The 24,434-nt window shown below is 43.3% G+C and overlaps 2 protein-coding genes across 2 annotated transcripts; one reads left to right on the forward strand and one right to left on the reverse strand.

Annotated features, from left to right (window-relative positions):
• Nucleotides 1–364: 364 nt before the first annotated feature.
• Nucleotides 365–12,501, reverse strand: Trmt6 (tRNA methyltransferase 6 non-catalytic subunit). Its single transcript, XM_075699301.1, has 9 exons — nucleotides 12,312–12,501; nucleotides 11,880–12,031; nucleotides 11,600–11,709; nucleotides 9,783–9,958; nucleotides 8,574–8,744; nucleotides 5,162–5,423; nucleotides 2,420–2,505; nucleotides 1,520–1,709; nucleotides 365–760 (listed from the first exon to the last, which is right to left on the reverse strand). Exons 1-9 carry the CDS (start codon nucleotides 12,389–12,391, stop codon nucleotides 671–673), a joined length of 1,317 nt encoding a protein of 438 aa, XP_075555416.1. The 5' UTR covers nucleotides 12,392–12,501; the 3' UTR covers nucleotides 365–670.
• A 59-nt stretch (nucleotides 12,502–12,560) lies between these two features.
• On the forward strand, nucleotides 12,561–21,665 carry LOC142587925 (glutathione reductase, mitochondrial-like). Its single transcript, XM_075699299.1, has 4 exons — nucleotides 12,561–13,202; nucleotides 14,696–15,102; nucleotides 17,143–17,391; nucleotides 20,025–21,665. Exons 1-4 carry the CDS (start codon nucleotides 12,734–12,736, stop codon nucleotides 20,268–20,270), a joined length of 1,371 nt encoding a protein of 456 aa, XP_075555414.1. The 5' UTR covers nucleotides 12,561–12,733; the 3' UTR covers nucleotides 20,271–21,665.
• Nucleotides 21,666–24,434: the final 2,769 nt, after the last annotated feature.

The following is a 24,434-nucleotide window of genomic DNA, read 5'->3' on the forward strand; positions in this document are numbered from 1 at the left end:
AAGAACTTTGCGTCTGGGTGTGAGCAAACAAATGATGACCCTTGCGGTGTCTGTTCTACACAAGGGTATGGGAAATGCCTCGGGTCTTTTATAGACTTACCCATAACATTTGTACAAGTATTCAGAGTCTATAAGATTTATATGATCTTTTTATATGATTTTTTTATATATATATAAAAGCCCATCCGAACAGCCAGATGCAACAGCTCGAAGGCTTGCTGGGAGACCTTGCCCGACAAGTTGGTTTTGCCAAATTAAAGCACTGAGTATTGAAGTTTTTTTTGGTGTTCAAGTCTTATGTCTTCATTAGGTCTGAACAAAGACCCCACCCTTTGTGCCCCTAAGAAAGTTGAGATTTCATGTGTAGCAATATGAAGAACTCTTATGTGCGTGTTCGCTTTCACAGTTTGTGTCAAGAATTACACAGGTCCGCGTTAAACTTAGCCTTTAGTGCTTCAGGAAGCAGAGCACACGGGTCCAAGTTCAAGCAGCACCAAAGTCGCTGTCCTTGGGGAACTGATTCTCCAGAAAGTGGTACTTGCCACCTCAAATGTCTTCAACATCTCTACAAACTTCCCTGCGCCGAGCGGTTTATCCAGGAAGCCGACAGAGGTGCGAGCTGCTGCCTGCCAGACTGTACCATAGGGTGTAAAAGGATCGTTTGCCACATTCACGCCACGTCTGCGACTTTGATGCCTGTAAGCACATAGCCACCACCGCCACTCATGTTGATGGAAGGGTGCGTCCGGTTGGGCAACACCTGTAATGAGTTGACAAATTGGGAGGATAGTAAGTGCATTTTGAGGATCTTGCTGAACGGCTCAATTGCTTTTTAACAAAATAAAGCATCAATGCCTAACGAGACTGAAAACCACACTGAAGCAATGAATTAATCTAGCCATTTAGGACACATTCACACCGTGAGTTGCAGAAGTTATACAACCAACTTGGTTGCAAAGAAACAGTTTCTAATGGCTGCTTTGGTTGAAAAAGCAAAGTTTTTGTAATATTCACTCAGGGCTCTGCAACTGCAGTCTCAAAGCTGCTTAATTGATCAATGATATATTGAAGCAGGGCATGTGTGAATGCTTGCAATCTACAAGCAGCTTACTGCATGCTCAGGTGCATGGTGCATTGTCGCTGCAATCTTTTCGTTGCCGCAAGGAACTCTGGTGGAACCGACTCCATCATGGTACATTTTTGATTGGTGGCAACAAGACAGTCACAAAAGGTGTGCTAAAGTCAGAGAGTTAAAAACATGGAAAGCAGCAGGATACGGACATGCAAGGGCTTGCAAACACTGACTCGTGGGTAAGATTGGATCGTAAAAACTTTTGCCCTCTTGAGGATTAAAATGTCTTTGCTAGTTTTCAGTCTTCACTCTTCTGCTGTTAAATCACAAGGACACAAGCTTTGCTGTGAAAAGTGGTGTGAGCACGCAAACAGCAGTGATACAGAGAACGGTTGCCTTGGGTGAAACACTTCCTCTGTGTAGTATAAGGCTCGGCACAATGCCCACCTGGTGGCTTCGGAGCCAGCTCTCGGTCAACTTGAGGAAGACGGCGCTGCCAGCATTCTTCAGCTGAGTGTAGCAGTCAACCAGCGGCTCCTGGAAACTGCAGAAGACGGCAAACGGCCTGGAGGGCGCAACGAACTCGAGGAGCGAGAGGACGATGGCTGTCGGGTGGTGCTTGCTTGCAACGAGCAGCCTGCAAGTCGGCGAGCAATGAAAATTGACAGAGAAATTTAGATTTTTTTTGCTAGTTGAAATAGAACTAAATTAAAGTAATAGGCTCATCTGTGAGACATTATGTGGTAACTGCACAACAAACAACACAGAGGAAAAGACAATGATGTACACAATGCCGACTTGAGAAAAAGCTTTAACTCTAGACCAACTACAATTTCGCGATTCAAATACTACTACTATGTGTGAAATACAGAGATGCTCTGTTCAGGAAACTGAACTAATTTCACTGAAATGCACTGTATTTGAGAGAAAGTGGATAAATACTACTAACTGTTGTAACAAAAGTATCGGCTTAGAACAGGAAGTTCTTTTTTTTAAAACAAGAATTGCCAAAAATTTCTAAATTAGAAAAAAAAATGAAGTGCAATGTTTACCACTAAAACTCTACACTGCAAGCAATTATCAGAATTTTATTGAACGCTACTATTAACAAAGCAGATGAATATGATGCGTTGGTTTAGAGCTTATGCAAAATCATTATATGTACGCCCATTGTTTATGCGAGTTCTGCTAGTGATACATAGTGCGTGATCTACACACTGCACTTGTCTGTTTGCAATGCTCCAAATTGGTGAGGAGCCTTTTAAGTATGATCGACCAATGTTTCCAACGACAGGCTCTTCTGGCACATGGGAGGACAGAGCAATGAGTACAGAGGACAGAGCTCACCCATCTAAAGACTTTGTCTTGAGCAGGTCTACTGCCTTCTGCTGTTCCACTAGCCTCCGCTGTTTCCTTGCGGCACGCTCCAAGTCCTAGATGAAAAGAGCAAATAAAAAATTCCCAAAACGGACTTGCCAATGTCTGTTTGGGCAGGCCCACCATGGGACATTGCAGGGTGACAAGCAGTGCAACAAAGCCAGGAAGATGGCATGAAAGTGTGAATTGACCATCTGCAGATCACGAAGGTTAGGCTAGGTCTTAGGTTAGACAAAGTGCTTGACAACATCTGTTGAGACAGATCTGCCAGAAGACAAGATAGAGCAAGCAAACTCTGCCACCAGGCGCGGGCGATCCTCGCAATATCCCCAAGGACAAGGACGGTGTCACTTGCACAGACAAATCTCCGAATGTTTGCAATGCTCGGTAGCACATTCGCAAGCGTGGGCACAGGCGCGGCAGCACCTGTGGCGTTGTCCTTGTCTGAGGCGGCAGCCAGCGATGTCGGCACGAGGCAGAGCCTTCTCGCACGTCCAGTCTACAGTGACCCGTACGAAACCGGGAGCCCAGCGATGGATGCGCGAGAAGTCGTGTATGCTCGTGTGTAGACAGAAAGCTGCGCACTGCATGCATGAGCATGTGTATCCAACACGATCTGCGTGCCTTCTGGTGGCTAAGTGCTTCGCTCTTCACACGTGTGTTCCTGCTTTCAATACGCGCTGGGGCTGTATTCTTGACGGATCACTTTCAGAGACAAGTTTAATTTTCACGAGATCCAGAACTAAACGTGTCTGAGTACTACATGGCCAACAGTGCTCTTGGCTATGCACAAAGATAGCGAGATTGGCACAGTAGGAAAACGCTATTGACCATACGTTGTCTTTATACGCGTATGCACCCGGTGACATGAGCAAGTGCTGCCGTGAGAAAGCGTGGAGGAGTGTGGGCGGGCAGTCAACACAGAAAACACCAAGAGAGAGAAAGCACGATGAGGCGGCAATGGGGTCAACGGCAACTGAGCAACGTGAAGAGGCCGGGGAAAGGGAAACGAACGATCGGAGGGTAGCAAATGTGAGGAAAATAAACAGGCTAAAGGAAGCCCGGAAACCAGTTTTTTAGGGAGCTGTACCCCTCCTGACAAGAGGACGGCACTGTGAGACAGCTGCGAAATACCATGTTGTATAGTCGAGGTTTTATTACATTGTCTTTATGGGGAGTTCGTTGGGACTACACGAATCCATCGTAATACCTGGGACATTGCAAAATCAGGGGATGCACAACTGGGGTTCCATTTTACTATCATGTAACAATGAAGAACAGCGAGTTGAAGAAAAAAAAAAAAGTTGAGGGACGCTTAAGCTTCGCCATTAAGAGTGGAATGCATTCAAAGATCCCTGACTACTTCTCATGCTTCCAGGCAACTGCAGCTTATATGTAGCTGTAATGTTTATCGAGAAACGGCGGCGGCAAAATCTATGTATGAAAGCAAGCTTTCTCGTCAAAATGTGGCCTCTTGCATGGGCCGATCTTCTGTTGTTTCACATTTTTGATATTTCAGTCTGAGAAGATTTAACATAAATGGCGTTCACTGTCGGTGTTTTGTTTCATGGCATTTGTGTGTGAGCTGCGATTCTTAATATTCCAAGGAAGGGCTTTGTAAACTATGTAAGACAAGGTATGAGCTACTTTAGTGATAGCAGAACAACTTTAGCGCCCTACAGAATAGTACAGAATACGCGTAGTCCAGGATGATTTTCCCGGCCGTGGACGCCGACGTTTATGCCAACACCAGATTTTCTGCTACATGGGGCCCTTAACATCATCACGTTAAAATACAGAGTAGGACACCTAGACTCGATTACTCCAAACTGTGATATGTAATCATGGCATAAACAGACGCTACTTGCGCTCTGTGTACCATTTATGTACAGCCGTATGCAGAACCATGCAAAATAAGTTTATCCTATTGTACTGAATCCTCAAGACGAAAAAACTAAGTGTCTGTGAATGATCGACAGCGAGCAAATAAAGGAAGCTTCATCCTGCTGCCGAAGGCAAATCGCTTAGTCGAGATGTTGGCTACGTTCACTTACGCCCCACTGTTGACCAATTATCGTTTCCTTCTTCATGCAATTCCTTGGTCATGTTTGGACATCTGTGAACAAATCACACCAGTGTCACCATCCTCATCGGCTTATTTCATGTCCACTGCAGGACGAGGCCTTCCCCTAAAGTGATCTCCAAAAACCTCCGTCTTGTGGAAGCTGACTACATCCTAGGCCTTCAAATTTCTTAATCTCATCACACCATCTAGTTCTCTGCCATCTTCGACTGCATTTCTGTTCCTTGGCACCCATGCTGTGGCTCTGACTGACCATTGGTTATCTGCCCTACGGATTACATAGCCTACCTAACTCAATTACTATAAAGTTGGGCAAACCCAACTATAATATCAGCTACTGTGACCTCTAATGCATACCAAACTGAGAAGGTGCAGCTATCTGCAGGAGATTGTGCTCTGTACTTCATTAAATCAAGAAATTCGTAAAGACTAGGCTTCTCTTTCTTTTCTCTTTAATGGTTAGAAACTCACAGTTCCTGAAAGTGGGACATAACTTATGCTCAACCTACGCTTATGTAGATACGATGAATATTATATATTACAACAATAGATATATTACAACATTTGATCAAGAAATGCGACAACAACGAATAGAGTGCTGGCACACTTAGTAGTCTGAAGCCACCAACCTTGGAATCTGTTGCTGAGGCTGGTTCCTTGCTCGGTTGGGAGTCGTCGGCTGTCGCGACGCTGTCATCGTTTGAGAGCGAGTTCATCTCTGACACATCTTCCATCTCGGCACTCTGGTTCCCGCTCTCCAGCTTCCCTTCCGGTGTTTCACTGTTTGCGTCACTGAGCAGCGAGCACGCCTTTGCATAAGGCAATTCCAGCACAGTGGATCGAAGGAACTCCTCTTCCAAGTTCAGCGCATAAACAGCCTGTCTGTACGAGCTGTAACAAACGGTAAAATGAAGCAACTCACGCAAATGGCTACGTGGGAGCATACATTCTACTTATTTATTTCAACCTCAACACCATAGATATTGCGGTGAGGAGTGGTAAGAAGAGAGAAAGAAAAAAAAAGTGTATGGCAAAGCAGGCTATGCAAATCCTGGACTGATTATAGTATCTTATGGTGGCACAAAGCGTAGCGCTGTCCTTGACAGCAACAGCTGGGTAGGGAAGATGACACCATTTCTGAAGACACGGGTTAAAAGGTCTCTGAACAACATTCAGTAAAAATTTTCTTATGTCATAGTTTGGTGATGCTGTCCAAAGAGCATTACTCTGGTAAAAATAGTTTATGTATAGTTGTTTTACTCTGAACAGCAGTTGAGAGCTGGGATGAACGTGTATATTCACTTCTGGTGCTTGGGTTCTATGTATGGCACAAGAAATTACACAAACTTTAACAAAGCAGCGAACAGCATGGCAATGACAACATGAAGATTAGTATGACAATTGCATGATAACAAGGACAGCAGTGTGAAAATGACAGCGATGGTGATGGCACTTTGTTAACTGACATGAACGACAGCGAGTCTTTATTATTATTCTTGTGTTCATGCCTAGGCAACGGTACAAAATTCCACACTGGGTTACTTTTTCAATGATAACTTAAATTCAGTAAACAAAGAAGTGAATACATCAACAGAGGGAAGTCTGCCAACAGTGCTACAAGATCTCGAGCTGTTTACCTTATCAACAAAAACTTACATTCGCGTCACATGATTAGTGAGAGACATCTTCCCACAAAACCACCTCTGATGTTGTAGTGGCCACACAGGCAGGTAAAACACAACTAATTAGACCATATCCTGCGAGTCAACAAGGCCGTGTAAACATTTGTAAATGTATAACAGATTGTGTTTCAACCTTCTGGCAGCTGATTCTTTGATTTTACATCGCAATTATAAAAGAAATCATAACAGAAGCATAGACCGATGTACCTGTAACCATGTCTCTTAAGATCTCGTGCGAGTCTACACATATGAAGTAGTAAGCATGCACCTGTTTGCAGTCCTTGAGTTAAAAGAATAAAAGAGTAAATGAAATCTGGGTATTTGTTTAATATGCAGTAATAGCCATGTTTTATACACTCAAAGCAACAAAACTTTGCTACAAGCTTTTCTGCCTGCCCTGTCTTGTAAAATAACCGTTGTCCGCCAGACATCCAATCAAGTGCAGGCATTCTGGGTCGCAACTGCCTGTATAACAGTGCTGTTTTATGGCTATCTCACTCTCACTTTAAAAGTGCTTCGCTACGTACTGAGCCTACACTTATCGCTGCTACAGACTTACTTGCCATGCCACTGTGACCACTAAAAGTACTTGTGACAAATGATTGTGATGCTGTCATTACAAGGTGTCCCACTGGTGCTAAGAGATAATTGGCATTGGCATCATCACTGGTGAGCAAGCACAGGATTTCATCCACTCAATCAATCAATCAATCAATCAATCAATCAATCAATCAATCAATCAATCAATCAATCAATCAATCAATCAATCAATCAATCAATCAATTTAAAGTGCCCAGGAAATCTACTGGCATCCGAGTGCTGGTGCACAGAGAAACAAAAACAAAAAGGGTATTAAATGTTAAGCTAATACAACAAAAGTTACAGGATAAAAGAAATTAGATGAAACACAAAGTACAACTGCCATTAATAGCTACATAATACCTAAGCAACAACACAGCAATGACACACAATTGCGGGACAATGTACACATACAAAAAAGAAACTATGTGAAGAGAGGCGAACGCTAGAAAGAAGGCTCAAGAGAAAGTGCTAAGCTCCAAAAAGAAAGAAGACAACATGACTTGAAGGCTATCAAGATGAAGAAACTGACATAATAATAATAATGGCAACAACAACAATAATAACAATATGACACATTCATTCCAAAAATTACTACATTGAGACCTTAAAAATATGCGTTTGCCTTGTAAGAAGTTTGGCTTAACCCTTTCCGTGAAACTTTTTTTTTTTTCAATAAACAACCAAAATCCCCCCTCCTCCCTCCAACCCCCCTCCTTTGCTGCTTCATTACTTCATTACTTCTCTCCACCTTGCGGTTTTCCACAGAACTACTACGTCAAACTCTGGCCTTTGCTTCGTGTTGTCGACAAATTCGACTTCGCCCTGCCATCTGCTAGCCGCCTGGTTAGCTCAGATGGTAGAGTGGCTGCCCCGGAAAGGTGGTGGTCCCGGGTTCGAGTCCCGGACCAGGACAAATTTTTCTTCAACTATAAGGCTTTTCTTTCGAGGAACCCGTATGGGTTTCCTTTGTAGCAATTGCTACGAACGGGTTAATGTCTGCTTTTCCCTTTATTCATTGAGAACAGCGTTTTGTATTGTAGTAACAGCAGTTGGTATCAGCCTCTTACCATCAATATTTTTTTTTTGAAGTTTCGTCATTTTTCACTCATTCATCCCAATGATTTTGTCATTGAAGAACAGTTTAAAAAATCCAAACATATTTTCATTGTTCTCCATGTGACATGCCATTCCGGGCAGGGCAAGGAAATCATGGTGGCGCAGGGAAAAAAGTATTTCCGTTGAGCTGTGTCAATGCGCGAGAGGCTGCCAGTGGCTCAAACTCCTTTTCACTCTACTCAGAACTAATTTACAGAAATAAAGCTTTACTTAATAAAAAAATAAATAATAAAGGACACTTCCTTCTAAACTCCTTCCCTCCCCCCTCACTGCCACAAATATCAGAGATCTTGAGTGAATTTATATAGAAATAAATGTTTCAATGTTATGTTCAACATATTAGGAAATGTATAGTTAACAGCTGGTTTTAAGGGTAGTTTACTACATGATTAGTAATGATAATAATATGTTTAATGATACCAACAGTAACAACAGCTATAATAACTATAGTGAGTACCCTCCTGCAATCAGGCAAAATTAATGGGGTAGATCGGTACCAGTTAAGCATTCTGTTGTTTTATCTAGGCACTTTTTTTTTCTTCCCGTTATTGATTTGACAAAACAGGTCACACACTGGTGGTCAGTGTCGCCGTGTTACCTTGGCAATCCTCACCAAGAGCGATCTATAAGAGAAACATCGACTGGAAAGTCATGTACGCACCTGTCAGGTCCTTGTCCTGCATAGACTTGCACTACGCTGCCTTTCTGGCCCAGCCTCTCGAGCACAGCTGCGGTCAGGAGCCCGACCCAGGAGTCAAACACTATGTAGTGGCCACCCGACCGGACGTTGCAGCAAGTCAGCATTTGAGCCAGGGAGTCGATGCGCATGTTCCTGCATGCCACGACCACAAGTCAACAGGAATCTACCTATACAAACTATTGGAATCGGTATTTTGCTATGCAAGCTGGGTTAGCAGAACAGTAAATGTCAAAACGCTTGTACGCATTCAGATCACACACACAAAAAAGATGCTTCTAGTGAGAAAACATCCAGGTCATCGAGTCACTGGAGTTGTTTCCCAATGGGTCATTTTAAAGAGGAGCTCCTAGAGTGAAAGTCTTCATGAGATGTAAGTTCATAATTAGCATAGCTACATAGTCACATCCCCTTCTATAGCCGCTATTGGATGAAATGCCCATAATTTCTCATGACATGTAAGTTCATAATTAGTATAGCTAATATCACATTCCCTTTAACTGTAGATATTGGATGAAATGCCCATAGTGGCTTGCTTCAAGAAGCTACAATGAACTCTAGTCATTTGGCTTGCTTTACTCTTTAAAAAACTCTGCCGCAAACACAAAAATGTACTAACAAAATATCCTTCAACAAAAAATGGACAACTAGCACTATGTTTTGAGAAGTTGCTAAACTTTATGAGAAAAAGAAAAGGGAAATTAGAGCAGCTTGGTGCGAAGTAAGTATAGCTTTGAAAACTTAAATCTCTTTTAGGCTAGCGTTCCTGCATCTGAGGCTGACAATTTGCTGGCCTTAGTAGTTAATCGGTTACTGGGAAGTCGAATAAACAGAACTGGCAGACAGGAGCCCTCTTATGTAAACATTATGTTCCTTTGATTCTACTCATTTCTTTACAACCTATTGCAGCAAGTGGCCGACACTTGCAATAAGGAAGACTCGGCGTCATGCCAGCGAACGAGCAAAGCATAAAGAGCGGAAAATGAAAAGAACCTCTTACATAACACATGTACAACTCAAGGATAACATGAGTATGTTGACGATACAGTGTAAACTCATGTTGGCTTTATTACAGCTTCGTGAAGGTTTGTCTTCATGCTCTAAAAGATGTGTCTGCATGAGCCACGGTTCTATGCACAGCTATGCAACAAGAGACACCCCCACAGTGCTCACCCAATCTTGAGTGGGTTCTGCGAGTAGTACATCTCTACCAGGAGCCGTGCCGTGGGCCGCTCAAGCACCACATGCTGCAGGTACTTATCTTGCTTCTTCTTCAGGTACTTGCGCTGGGCATACTCCGTCTTCTCCTTAAACGTCGTGCTGTTCTCCACCAGTGTCTTGACGATTCTCTATCGAGGCCAGAAAAGACGCACATATAAAATCTTCCCATGCCTCATTATAATGTGCACGTATGTAATCGTGACTCTGCTGTGCTGAGTGGCTCAACAAATTATAAAGACACTTCGTGAACAAACGCTTTAGTTTACTAACAAGTGTGACTAGGGATGGGCTGCACAAGTGAATGCCCTTCAAACTTTTCTTCCAAAGATTCTTTTAAGTAGCATCTATGATGCTTGCTTTTAGCTCACTGGCATTTACAAGTAGTTCTGAGTGTCAAACTCACTACTGGGTTAAAATGAATAAAATTTTGAGGTTTTACGTGGCAAAACTGGGGGATGCATTTGTTTGTGAATAGATTGCAATTGTAAATTTGCTCTCTTCATATCTGTCCGCCCCTGTGAAAGATTTCATAATCACTTTCAGCCATGTGAAATTGGGGCACTGACAAGTTCATTGACAGCGTAATATTCTAGCGACCAGCGAAATCCACGGCAATAGTGCTAATGTACTCGTGTACAAATGAAGTGTGAACAAGTTAGGGCGAACTAGAATGTATATTTTCCCTTCCGCTTTTAAGATGTTACATGATTTCAGCATTGCTTCAGCTTGTATATGCATAGTTTGAGGCATTCACTACCTTTGGAGACATGATAGTTGTGGTACAAGATCAGACTCTCAGCTGTAGTTTCTATTTTATTGTTTACATTTCATTTGTGTGCGAGAGTACATGTATGCTGTGTGCACTCCTGTCTTAACTAGTTCCTGAACTAGTGCCGATAATAGGGTGGAGCTGCATGTCATTTCGACACTCAGCAAGCCTCAAACCACCACTGAGGCCCGGCTTATGATAAAGGTTACAGTGAATTTAAATGAAGCCAGTTTTCTGCCCGTTTGTACTTCAATGCAGCACTGTATGCTACTAAGAATGCCACGGCACAGAATCAAAGATTCATTTGCATCATATGAAGCCCTTTTAGTATGCACACATATTCCAGTAAATGTGCATTACTGCATTCCCCAATTTTTACCAGTCTTCAAGGTGAGGCAGTAATGACTACATACGACATCTTTGAAAACAGTTGGTTGATGACATCCTAACGAAGTTCATCAAAACACGGAACAAACAACGAAGACAACTGGCACATCGTACAACTTCCCAACCTCTGTGCGATATTGCACTGAATTTCCTTAGTCATCATGCAGAGCCGAGTGCTTGAAAATTTTGTCTTCTCAACTGTTCATAAAGCTCCGCATATTATTTATCACACTTAGCTGCAGATAGTGAGACTCGAAGCAAAGCATGCAGTTTTGTTGCAGTATATTTTCATTAACGTCAGAGGAAACACACATATTGGACGACACGCTTGTTCGCAATTAAGCAACCTTCCTCATTCTAAGTGGTCCAAATTGGTCGCTCTATCCTTCCCTGCATGACACAGCTCAGAAATATTGTGCACATGTATCTTATTACTTTCCATCTGTGATGGAGCTTCCGCGACAAAGGGAACCTTGCACTAGTCTGTGCTGTAAAATAAAACACTACCTCGCCTCATTTTAATACTTTCACGTATAACCATTACTGAATTATTTACTGCTGCTTTTAATACATCTTTCACTGTTAATAAAAAAAGAAAGAAGGAAATACATACTTCGGCAGATGTGCCATCTGCTTTGAACGTTTCTATGTCTTCTCTTGTCAGTTTCTGTGATTTGCCGTCATCGAGAAGATTCCTGTTGTCTTGACCACTGGTCTGCACATCTGCATATATATCACGCATCAGAACCGCCGCCGAAACAGGGAGCGAGGGTCAATTGCTTCCGACTTATATATGCTCAATTACATTCCGACGCAAAGTTCATTCGACAAATGTTAATCCACATCCCAGTTTTTTCTTACACTTACGATGGAGGCGCTAACTTGAGACTTACCGTCGCCAGGAACCTCACACTCCGAACATATTTTTCTGTACTCCTCAGCCGATATCTTGCGCAGATCACGGTTGTCAATCTCAAAGACAGACCCAAACGCCTCTTCAATTGCTGTCTGAATGCCGAACTTTCTCTTGCCGAAGAATACGGGCCTGAAATGACAGCAACAACAACGACGCTCAAAACCGAAACCGGTCCTGCAACCGGCATTGCCGCAGACCTACGACATCCGAAGTATGACCGACGACAGAAAGTATGAAGCGCAACTAGAAGGTAACGCGTGCGGCAAATCATGACTCAATGTTCCTTTAAACTATGAAACAGCGTGCGATCACGACACACTGGTGCCAAGCAGCTGCCACACGCTCGAAAGTTCGCGCGTGAAGCGTGCACGAGAGCATCGCAATGACAAGAGTAATGCTACAAACTTACTTCTTGCTGTCTACCTGAACTAACCGCGTGTTGTTCGACCCTCTAACCACAACGTAGCTGCCTTCTTTTATCGTGTTCATTTCCGATGCGAGTTGCAACCGCGCATTCACACGATCAATATCGAAACACCAATGGAAACACACTCCAACGCGCCTCCACGAGGTTACAAATGCCCCCAACGGAACGGTCTTTTGGATTGTCGTGGATCTGCGCGCGCCGGCAGCAGCCAAACCATCCAGACAATGTTTAGTTTCGGTTCCGGGAAACCAGCAGCAGATGGCGGCATTCCAAGCAGCTGGCCGCTGAGCGCATGTTCCATATTCGCGACAGTCGTTTTAGCCGATATCCGCTAGCTTTTAGCCGCGACGCTGCCAGTACTGCGTTTCCAGGGCAGTATCCCACCGTAAGCAAAGCGAGAAACAATGTCTTCCATGTTGAGAACAGTGAAATGCTTCGACTACCTGGTCATCGGCGGCGGGTCAGGCGGTATCGCGAGTGCCCGGCGAGCCGCCGAGTACGGAGCTAAAGTGGCTCTCATCGAGCACGGTCCGCTAGGCGGGACGTGCGTGAACGTCGGCTGCGTCCCGAAGAAGCTGTGCTTCTACTGCGCGAGCATGGCCGAGATGATGAAGGACCTGAAGGACTACGGATTCGACACCGCCGCCCCCGCTCCTCGCGTCAACTGGGCCGCCTTCAAGGCCAAGCGCGACGCTTACATCAAACGCCTGAACGGCATCTACGGGACGAACCTGGCCAAGAACAACGTGGAATTCGTGAAAGGGCGCGCCGTGTTCGTCAGTCCGAAGACCGTGCACGTTGGCCAGAACGCGTACAGCGGCGAGCACGTTTTGATCGCCACCGGCGGCGAACCCCTCGTCCCGAAAGTTCCAGGTGAATGGCGCGTACGACGCGCACGTCACTAAATAAATTTATTCACATTTTAATACAATGACAAAAAAAAAGGAAAGAAGAACGGAAGCGGAATGGAGTATGTCGCTGTCCTAGTACGCTCTAGTTGACAAGTTGTTGGATGAATTAGCTTCTCAAGCGGCTCCAATTTTATGCTAGTCCCACGCAAGAGGGTTTGAAAAAAGAAACGCGCAATTAAAAGAAGATCGCCTTGGTTCTATGTGGTGTGCACTTGAAACTTTGCCGTGAGCCAGTGTGAATAGCGGATAGGCAGGCGATATCAGGCTAAAGACACACTGACAACAGAAGTAGAAGCGGGCTTCTGTTGACCGTGTCTTTAGCCCAATATCGTCATTTTACAGGATGGACATCCACTAGCCCATCTTGCCGCTCTACTGCTATGCCCGAAGGCTGTCAAAACTCGTAGATATAGCTAGAATGTTGACTTTTCATACATATACGCTACAAATAAAGGAAGCGCTAAGGGACAACAGAAAATACACAGTTGAAAAGCACCGAAATAACGACAGCCGCTACAGGGAGCCGAAATCATGCCAAGAATGCTCATTGAAAACAAGTCTATTGTCTGTGGACTTCATCTTGAATTATCAGTCTATTTCAATGTTTAGTGACCCATAGAAAGCAACATCGTTAACCATCGACGATGCTTGTTAATGTAAGCAAATAGCCAGACACTTCTAGGAGCATTTGATGGCGCACATATGTTGCAGTGAAGATATTTAGGCAGCGCTTTTCATGGCACAATTCAGTAGATAAATGAGCTGTTAACCAGCACATGTGTAGCGGTAGTATAAGTATAGACAGCAGGTGGGTGTCTTAAAGAGCTTTAGTAGTTCTCATTTGTCAATTAATGAATGCACTCTGCAACTATGTTGCATCAGTTGAGCATCCTTCGTGTCGGTGCCTTTGTATTGACTTTGAAAGCCCAACCACGAAAGTGCCAAGGGAAGCTTTTTGCTTTAAAACCTAGTAGCAATTCATATTCTGGCTTACTGGAAGCACATTTTCTATCACTGGGCAGAACAGCCACTTGTTCCAAATTAGAAGCGCACGATATGGTTAACCTGTTTGCATAAATGAGAGATAACACTTCGAGTGTGTGCTAAGTCTTGTTGGATTTCTTGGGTAATGCAGAAACCACTGACACCCTATTTAGCAAAATGTGAGGAACTGATTTCTCGCAAATTTTTGTGCTGAATACAGGAAACGCATAAAGTTAAAACTAAACGAAATAAAAGTGGACCTCATATTCGAAATAAGCCTGTCAAATTTCATGTATTGCCAGATTTTCAGCACTGCAACTCGAACAATGAAGATTTAAAAAAAAAAATCATGGTCTAAGACTTGACTTCTCCCTGAAGATTCAGGCAAAGGTGCCGCGCACTTACATAACCCGTGTGGCAAGTGTGGAACATACTGTCTACAAGCACTTTGTGTTCTAATTTGCCCGACAGGAGCCGAGTACGGCATTACCAGCGACGGCTTCTTCCAGCTGGAATCGCTGCCCAAGAAGTGCGTCGTGGTCGGCTCGGGCTACATTGCCGTCGAGCTGGCCGGAGTGTTCCACGCGCTTGGCACGGACGTGACCCTGGTCACACGCACGGAGCATATCCTACGAGCCTTCGAGCCGACGCTGGGCGACACGCTCATGGAGCACATGGCCTCCGAGGGGGTCCACTTCGAGAAGAACTGCACGGTCGCCAGCATCACCAAGGTGGCCCACTGGTACGAGGTCGTCACGACGACGAACAATAAGATCCAGGAGGTCGACTGTGTCCTCTGGGCCGTGGGGCGCAAGCCAAACGTCGACATTGGCCTCAACCTTACTGGCGTTGAGCTTGACAAGACTGGTCACATCAAGGTGAGGCTGCCCTTGCTTGCCAAGAGCTTAAGAACTTCAACAAAATTTTGCTTCGGGTAAATTGTTTTACAAGTTATCAGTAAATACTATTGAAACAATCTTGGGAAAGCTGCAGGGCTGATAATTGTCCAATTCTTTTATTAACAGCCTTTAAATGGCACTTAAGCAGATCATGGAGGCATTTGGTTGCTCGTAGTTATGACTGGAATCCAAGACCATGACTTCAGAAATCTTCAGTGTGCCGCAGGCACCGCGTGATCTCGAGCCACTGTGCTAGTTCTCAGTGTTCCAAGTTCTGCATAATTACTGACGAGAAGTAATGACAGTTTCTTCTTTTTTAGTTTGAGCATCAAAAACGTTGACTTTTGCTAGCTTTTCATGACGCACCCACTCATATTTCAAGTTCTGAATGGAGGCTCCGCTACATCTACACTATTTGAAACTAGGCTTTTTATGCGAAGCAAAATTTCATTCCATTTGGCCTTTATGTGTCTGCAAAAGTTCTTTTTTTCAGCAGCTGACTGTTTAAGCGATGTTAGCCAGTTTTATAGCAAAGTTGCTAGCTTGACCAGAACTCACCGAAAATCCAACTAAAGCTACCTGAGTGTGTAAATACCGAAAGTTTCAATACTGAAAGTCCAATGTTTGAAGGCATCTGCACCTACCTGAGGAACCAAAAGTCAAAAGTTGTAGTGTGCTGTAAATTGGAAGGGATGTGGAGGTTGACAATAGCAGCATATTTGCTGATTAGAGGGAACTGTGGCAAATTATCAATATTTCGTTTTTGCTTGCATGAACTACTACTGATAACGTGGGTTGTGGAAAGGTTACATGAGTCTGCCAGGGAGGTTTTCTTCTTTTTTTTTTCCAGAGCATGTGAATGATGGCTGTGCACATATCAGCTGCACAAAGTAGTGTGTATGTTTGTATAGGTATATAGAGACAGCGCTCCCCAGAGAACGATCATTACTTTTGAGCAGTAATGGCTTACGTGTGTTTGTTGCATGTCAGGAGCACCTAATGACCCCAGTCTTAAGGCAGTGCTACCTTTGCAACTTCTGTAAACTGTATCACACACTTCTCGTTGATGAAAGGACGACATGTATGAGGGTTGGGAAACAATTGCATCTTAATTTAATGCTGATGTTGGTGTGGTCATGACACAGGAAAATTCACTGATAGGTAGATTAGACGAGCGAAAGAAAGACAGATATAACTGGAGGATCTGTTGGAGAATTTGTGTGAACTATTGATGTGCATAGGACGACGTCCATAGCCTCCCAAAGGCCATTAGATTCTATGCATAAGGGTTGCAAGCTCCACAGTGCGCTCTTTGCAAGCCTGCTACTTAAGCACCTTCTAGGACTCACATTGAAAACAAGCGAAATAATGAAGATTCTCAGCAAGTTCATTGCGCATTGTGTTCCATAAGACCCTGTTTATGGCAACACCTATGCAAAAAAATTGTTGTTCATTGCAGCGAAAACCCTGCACTTTTGCTTGGACAGACATCAAAAGACTTCACCACTGGCACAGTTGTTTCCATGTTCCTTAATCTCAGCTTGGGAAGCCCTGCTGTGCAGAAATGTATCTAACCTTGTAGTTTTACGTAAACATATTACCAATGAATGAAGATGCTCAACCAGTCCGGTGCTTAATCAGCTTACACGGAATGTCAAGTGTACTTAAAGCACTAATGGAAAATGTGCGAGACACTTTCTGAATTTCATTGAGGGCCATTGTCCATTTCTTCTCAATTTTTAACTTTGTACTCTGCTTTTTCTACTCTTGTAATGCTAGCAGCTTATAACACTGAAAAAATGTAATGTGTTAGCATGCTTCGCACAAATTTGAACAATCATCCGGGAAAAAAAAAAAAAGTGTGGCTATGCGAGTACTAGATAATTGAGAAACCTCTGCACTAAGAGTTTACTAACCTGTCTTACTGTAAGTTGTTTGTGTTAGGACTTCTTGTTCCTGAATTCTGCTGGTTGCTGCGAACTGAAATGCTGAACAGTGACGGGGTGCTTATCTTTTCAGGTGGACGAGTATCAGAACACGACTCAACCAGGCGTCTATGCGCTAGGCGATGTCTGTGGCAAGTGGCTGCTGACGCCTGTTGCCATAGCGGCAGGACGCTGCCTCTCGGAGCGCCTCTTCAACAAGAAACCAAACTGCAAACTTGAGTACGAGAACATTCCAACTGTAATCTTTAGCCACCCGCCCATTGGAACCATCGGGATGACCCTAGCTCAAGCCGAAGCCAAGTATGGGGCGCAGAACATCAAGGTACGTTCTCCATGAGTTGTTTGGTTTTATTAGCACCAATATTACTGTGCATAGCAGTGTGCTGGAAAGAATGTGAAAAAGGCTAGTGGCTAATAGCAACACAGCCATGCCGAATAGAGTGAACTTATGTGTTCTGTTGTTGTCACAGTTTCAGGTTTGTTCAATTGTGTAGTAATGGCAGCGTTGGGCTGAGATGATGTAGCAGTTCTATTGTAACACTGTTCCTCATTGCGCATCGTCAGTGGTGTAAATAATTACTGGTGCTTTCGCTCGAAGTAACTGTAGAGATGCTAGCAGCAAATTAGGTCAAAAGAAAAGGCAACAAAAGTAATGGGTACCTCATGCAAGAAATGAGTGAATCAGTCATTTATTGCAGTTAATTCATTATTGAATGAATGTAATTGACTAGTGCATGTACACATATTCTCTTTGAGCTGGACAGTGGTTTATTGGCCAGTGCATTCTTCGGTTGCCAACATCTATAGTAGTCGTTTTGTTCTTCATTCTTTTGTCTTCCTAAGAATGACAGGGATTCCAGATGCCTGCAGGAATGTGCTGGGCTTTCGTTCGAGATGTTCTGTGCTGCATTTAGCATTTGGGTTGCTTTGTTTATGCTGTTCACTAAAGAGCAACAGGAAATCAATTTAGTATGGCAAGGAATTGTTTCGAAGCTCCATTTATATTCATTTGGTGGGAAAGTGGGGTCTATTACCGGATGAAGTCCAGACTTCGCCGTTTCTAATTTATTGCTGAAACTGCGGCATTGTTAAGTCAATCCACCGCTATGCATTTTTAAGGTACTATTCATTTATTTTGTACGTGGGCTGTTCTGGTGCAAAGCAATGGTCTGAAAACTCGCTAGGTTTGAGATTTCGGTTCTTTCACAATGGAATGTTGTCCTTTACACATAAGCAGTGAACTAGGTGCAATTAGGTGCTGTCGGAATTCGTAATGTCGCAGTGAGCATTTGGCCAGCGTCACCACCAGTCTTTTGTTCTTGCAGCATTTTCTGCATTACTAAGCAGAAGTGTAATTCACTAGCGCAGCTCGTTATTCCTCTTCGTTATCCCTAATTCGACGTGCCTGCGTTTCTGGGACTGTAGTACACAGGAGGTGATGCACCACGCTTTTCATTTTACCTGCGCAATGTGGTGGTGTCTTCTGCATGTTACCATTCACTTCACATCACATAAAATCTTTATATACATGCTTAAGGGCACAGCTAAAAAGCCTTTATACAGGCTTGACTGGAGGTCTACACCCCAAGAACAAGTACAAACACGTGGTCTTTGGTGTACGTGAGATACATATTAGTACATATATATGACAGTGGACAGGATTTCGGCAAATGCGGCAAAAACAAGAATACAAGAAGAATAATAGCACTAGTAAGTGTTAAATAAAATGAGACAAAAAAAAAGTCACAGAATACTTGATGCACGATGCAACTGCAAATAACAAAGCAAGCTCTTCAGTCATGCACGAGTTGTTTAGCAACTTGGGCAAATTGTAATGAAATATTTGATAGGCATAGGTTGTTCTTATTTGAGATTGCATCCATAAATGAACAGTGTATGTACTGCAGGTTGCTTGTGTCTTAATGTGGGCAACTGTATTATGAATGTGCTTCGGTTTCAATTGTAGAGTCTGAGCAATGTAGTGTTACATAATTCTAGAACTGGAATGGTGCAAAGTAACCTCAAAGCACCTTGAATGTGGTTGCGCTGTGGAAGATTAGCAGTGTCTCTAACTGCTTGTTCTTGAACACACAGGAGATTTAGGTTAGAAAATATTGTGCCCCATACCAGTGTATAGTCGTTAGTGACAGAAGAAAATAGTGAATTATGTAAAATACTTCTTTATGTACTGCAGCATGAAGTAGCACAATCTAGAAAGTTACCAACCACCTTTGAAAGCTTACTAACCACCATATCAATGTGAGCATTCTAAGAAAGGTGTTCTTAAGATTTTTTTCCAGGAGATTTCACCGTGGTAACTGTCTGGATTGGTGACGATCCAATTATTATTATAATGATTAGGATTGTTTTAAGCTTGCTATGGGGTTTAAAAAGTACAGCTTTAGTCTTATTTGTACTTATTCTCAATGAGTTTGCAGCAGACCAATCGTTAAGCACTTCCAAACAATTTGTGGCTTGAGCTGTCAGAACACATAGATCTGGAGATCTCTTTTAAGAAGTACAGTGGTGTCATCAACATAGATAACAAAAGTAGGGTTAGCATCTATGCATACAATATTGTCGATATAAAGAATAAAAAGCAATGGCCGCAGGATACTTCCCAAAGGTACACCTGCAGAAATGGATGCAGTGAAGAAATGGACACTGTGCAACGTGACCTTAGCCAGCACATTGCCGTTCATTTCACAAAGAGCAGGCTTTGTGCTAGACGAGTTGACAGCACTACCTGCACCAGCGAGAGGGCCGGTTGTGCAGGACGTGCCAGGCCAGTTGTTCACGAGCCTGAAACAGGCACTGAACCAGAATGAACCAGTTCGCGAAGTGCAGGGTGAATCGAACGGACCTCTTAAGAAATTTTGCAGGGTTGCTTTGGCGCTTGAATAAGCCACACCATACGGCTCGCTCTCTTCTCATTTCACTTGCGTTTTTTTACAGACATACAGGAGCAGCTTTGTTCCCATGTACTACAGCATGACCGAGCGGAAGATCAAGTGCGTCATGATACTTGTGTGCGCCGGGCCCGAAGAGCGGGTGGTCGGCTTGCACATGATTGGCGACTCTGTTGATGAAATTCTGCAAGGATTTGGCGTCGCCATGAAGATGGGGGCCACGAAGGCACAGTTTGACAGCTGCGTTGCCATCCATCCGACGTTGGCTGAAGAGTTGGTGACCATGCGGTGACGCCCAAAGTTGACTCACGATTTTCTAAACATTCGCGCGACAGCAACGTTTTATAGTGTCGCGATGTTTCTGTGATGGTTGTGACAATTGGGGTAGAGCGAGGGGGGGGATTTCCATGCGAAATGTTGACCAAAAACACGGAACTTATTTTAACTGTGGGGTCCAGCCAGCACTGACAGAGCACTCGTGCACACTCATTAGTGCATTGCATTTCAACGTTATTTAATTTGCGCTCATTTGAACAAAATAAACCTTGCGAAGTTGAGAAAGTGAGAAATCATTACACCACGAGTGCAAGGTTTTTTTTAGAGCTTTGGTGTGACAACACCAAGAACTATAAAAAAACAGCTTGGTCTAATTTATTAAGTGGTTATGTTCAGCGGTTTGCCGATAAGTATGGCAGCTAGACACGTTGTATAGGTGCGGCAACAAGACACACTTAATGCTGCAAGTACTTCATCTGTACTGCGACTGCATGTCCCCGTATTTTCTCCGAGATCATTAATGACAGATACATTGAACAAAGCGCGGCAAGTATTAAGAGCAGCACTGCATTGCGTATGTCTGATGTGTATAGTACACATTTGCATAACTGAAATGGTTATGAGAAATTGCACATACGAAGTCAACCAAAGTATTAAAAGGAGCGATTTGATGTATTATAATGGTCCAGACGTGCTTCGTCCTTGCATTACGTGCTGTGTCCCGACACTTTTGTGATGGTGCCTTGTAAAATGTGTTTTTCACAACTTGATATAAAAGCGATACTATACCTGTGTTTGCATAGCCAGCAGCATACATGTTCAATACAGTCCAATCTGAAGGGGAACACTGCATTGAACATATCAACTTCAAGGAAAAAAAGTTCTTGATTTGATGTGTTAGGTACCCCTATATATCTGTAAAGAAATTATGGCCTTGTCCTTTGTGTCAAGGCCCCCATATTTTCTACCATACCTCTAATCTTCACTCCTGATGGGATTCAACCAGCACCCTTCATTTCTCATTGCCGTAATCACAAGAAGTCTCAATGCCCCATTGCAACACAGAAATGTGCACAATCATATTTTCCAAGAACTTGTAAAGAATGGAATTCCCTACCCGCATCACTGACAAGCATCACTGATTCCATTCAGTTTAAAAAGGTCCTTACAATGTTGATTACTTAATTACCATTTTTGTTTTTTCTCCATTAACCGACTTTATTATCCTGTTTTAGTTCCCTGCCTAATATTGTTCAATTGTTTTACCATGTCGTAAAAAAACTGTTAGCATGTTTAATCTTTTCTCTCTATATTATATTCTTGTATGAAATGTGCTTTTTTTTTGTTGTGAATTGCCCTTCCCTTCTGAAATGTACCCCGAGGGTAACAATAAATAAAAGGTGAGGTGTAATCAGTCCTGAAATACTAATTCCATATTCCCTTTATTTATTTATTTATACAATACTGTGGACTCGTGGACCAAGCAGGGTGGTCGATACAAATACAAGAAATACAAAAGAAACAGCAACGAAAAAAGCAACAATAACACAGGCTCAAAAAGGTTATTTCACAGTTTGACCACTTGTTTTGATAAGGCCATTCACTAATGGTTCTCGGGAAATAAGAAAACTTAAATATGTCTGTGCGAGCAAAATATGGGGTTAGGGCGTTTTCATTGTGGTGTCGGGTGGGCCTGCTAGTTAAGGGTGACAAATATGTTGATGCATCTAGCGCTAGTTTGTTTTCCAAGAGTTGGGAAAGAAATTCTAATCTAAATTTTTTGCCTTCGTGCCTGTAATATGGGAATGCCATTTGCTTGTATTAAATCAGAAGGCGAATCTAATGCTGAAAATTTGTTAAAACTAAACCTTACGGCCTTTCTCTGAATGCGCTTAGTATGAGGATCCCATATAATGCACTAATAATAATATAATAATAATATAATGCATATAATTCCATATAATATAATGCGCGCAACAGCGGATCACACTGTACATCCAATGAAGATGAACTAAACACAATATTCAGTGTGCTCCTAACTAAAGGTTTTGCACCACACACACACACACAAAAAAAAAGAGCGAGAGAAAAAGACCAAATGAATGAATGAATAAAAAATTACCCATTGAAGCCAGAAGGACCAAGTTTAGGCAAATCCTTATGCTGGCTGAACTGCCACGCTCGCAGCTCCCACCAGGCACTAGAGTCGCGAGTTCCCTCGGGCAATTTTTGTGGGAAGCTATGCTTGGTACCAGTTCTGTGCCTGAAGACGACTTAGCAACTGAGAAAAGTGCAACTCGAGACAGTACAACTTTAACATTAAGAGCTTCAATTTTCACTTGTCCATTTAGTAGCACCACCTCGCGATGACGCAAAAGGAGCTTGTGGGACTGCTGGCCTTGTGAAAGTGTGCTGCGGTAGACGGATAAAAAGAGCGCAGACACGTTTGTGTTAGTCGTGCAGTGCGCACGCAACTGTTTCCCGGAGTGAAGCCTTTCGTGGCATCTGGGCGCTGAGTCTGTTCACCCATTAGCGACGTTTGATCCACACCCGTACCGGATCTTTCTCCAATTGACACAGCTTAAAAAGAAAAGGCTGAAAGCATGAGTGCTTGTTGGCTGCTGGTTGTCGTTATCTTAGTGAATCAGGTAGCCACAAAAGCAGAGTTTAGATTAATGCGGTTGTAGCATGTTGCATTCTTTAGCGTGTCATGGCGGTTAGCACATTCATTCGATTATATGACGAGGGTGCAGTTGGGGGACCAAAGAAAAAAATAACCTTAAATATGCACACTAATACAAGGGGATATAGAGTAGTGAATAGGTTATGAAGACTCGCCGAGGACTGCCCGAAATAGTGAATTACTAATGCAGCCCAAAATGGCGAGCATGAAATAGGGGAGAAGAGAGCTCGAACACATGGAGTGTGGATTATACCTGAATTTTGCCTTATAGCGTGGATTCACTAGTGACATCGTGTTGCCATAAAGTTTGACTATAATGAGATTATCGTGCTGCCATGAAGGCACCTCTAAAGGCAAAATTCATGTGTAACCTACGCTCCACCTTTACTGCTCCTCGCATATAAGGTGGGGGATGGCTTCAAGGCGAAGGATTGTAGTTTTAAAAAAAAAAAAGTCTTATATTAGAAAAAGATATAGTAATATACGACATTGTTTGCATGTGGCACGTTCCCCTTCTGGAATGAGCTGGAATCTGTTTCCGGCAATTTGCGTTCCTCAGGCGAGTGGAGGAGAGCACACGGGGAAAGCGATGCGCCAGCGTTCACAGGCGCCAAGCGCGACAACTTACCTCATTTAGAGCTACCCTCTCCTGTTGCATCAATGCGGCTTACCTTCCTAGTGCATTACCGCCGTTTGCATGATTGCGACGTGCTAGACATGTGATGTAATGCACCAGTTGTCACATTTGTGTAAATGGCGCTAGGGAAAGCTTGCCCACTTTCACAAATAGTGTCAATACAGATTTATATCTTGCATGGCATGTGTGCTGTGGATGACGCTGGCTGCCACAATGGAATATTAAGAGAACTTTGACTGATGCAGTGTGAAGTGTGTGTGTGTGTGTCCTATTTTGAACTAGCCACAGTTTCCAGTGGTATTGTGGGGCAAATCAGGCTTTGTAACATAGCTTAAAAATTACACAAGATATTTCGTACACTTGAGCTATGGGGCTGGTCGTTTGTGGTTACAAGGCAAGTAACCCAGAAAACGAGTTTTCCCTAGCGTTTTTTAATCCTTATTGTATGTGCAGCAATTATCGCACTATGTCGGCCACACCCTATAGCAAGACGTGGGGTTATTTAGACTTCGCATTCCAGCTAGTTTGTTCCTACATAGGGAAACGGTCTTTATGTGTTCTTGAGCCCAGGCCCTTGACCAATTTATTACCAGTGCAGCTGGTCACTAAACATGGCTCAAATATTGCCAACATATGGCTGGTGGAGAAAATCGTAGCCAACCGTCTGCCAATGTTTTTGCCAATCTTTGGCTGTTGGCCAGTTCCTCTTAAGAAGATGGTATAGATGCTGAGCCGGCATAGCATGAGGATTCCTTTGCTCAATTCTATATTTCTTTACTATCGCCACTAGTTAACAGCCAGCCAATCCAGGTGATAGCATGGCTGGAGAGCCGCTGGGACCGTTAAAAAAGCACGAAAAA

Source organism: Dermacentor variabilis, chromosome 7, assembly GCF_050947875.1.
Source record: "Dermacentor variabilis isolate Ectoservices chromosome 7, ASM5094787v1, whole genome shotgun sequence".
Lineage (NCBI taxonomy): Eukaryota > Metazoa > Arthropoda > Arachnida > Ixodida > Ixodidae > Dermacentor > Dermacentor variabilis.

Bases quoted from the DNA above. Each gene is read 5' to 3' on its own strand.
- Trmt6 (XM_075699301.1), bottom strand. From the start codon at position 12,391: ATGAACACGATAAAAGAAGGCAGCTACGTTGTGGTTAGAGGGTCGAAC. The intron at 12,032-12,311 runs GTAAGTTTGTAG...CTGTCATTTCAG, and splicing joins GTTCAGGTAGACAGCAAGAA to GCCCGTATTCTTCGGCAAGA. The intron at 761-1,519 runs GTGGGCATTGTG...AACTCATTACAG, and splicing joins GCTGGCTCCGAAGCCACCAG to GTGTTGCCCAACCGGACGCA.
- LOC142587925 (XM_075699299.1), top strand. From the start codon at position 12,734: ATGTCTTCCATGTTGAGAACAGTGAAATGCTTCGACTACCTGGTCATC. The intron at 13,203-14,695 runs GTGAATGGCGCG...TTTGCCCGACAG, and splicing joins CCTCGTCCCGAAAGTTCCAG to GAGCCGAGTACGGCATTACC. The intron at 15,103-17,142 runs GTGAGGCTGCCC...TTATCTTTTCAG, and splicing joins ACAAGACTGGTCACATCAAG to GTGGACGAGTATCAGAACAC.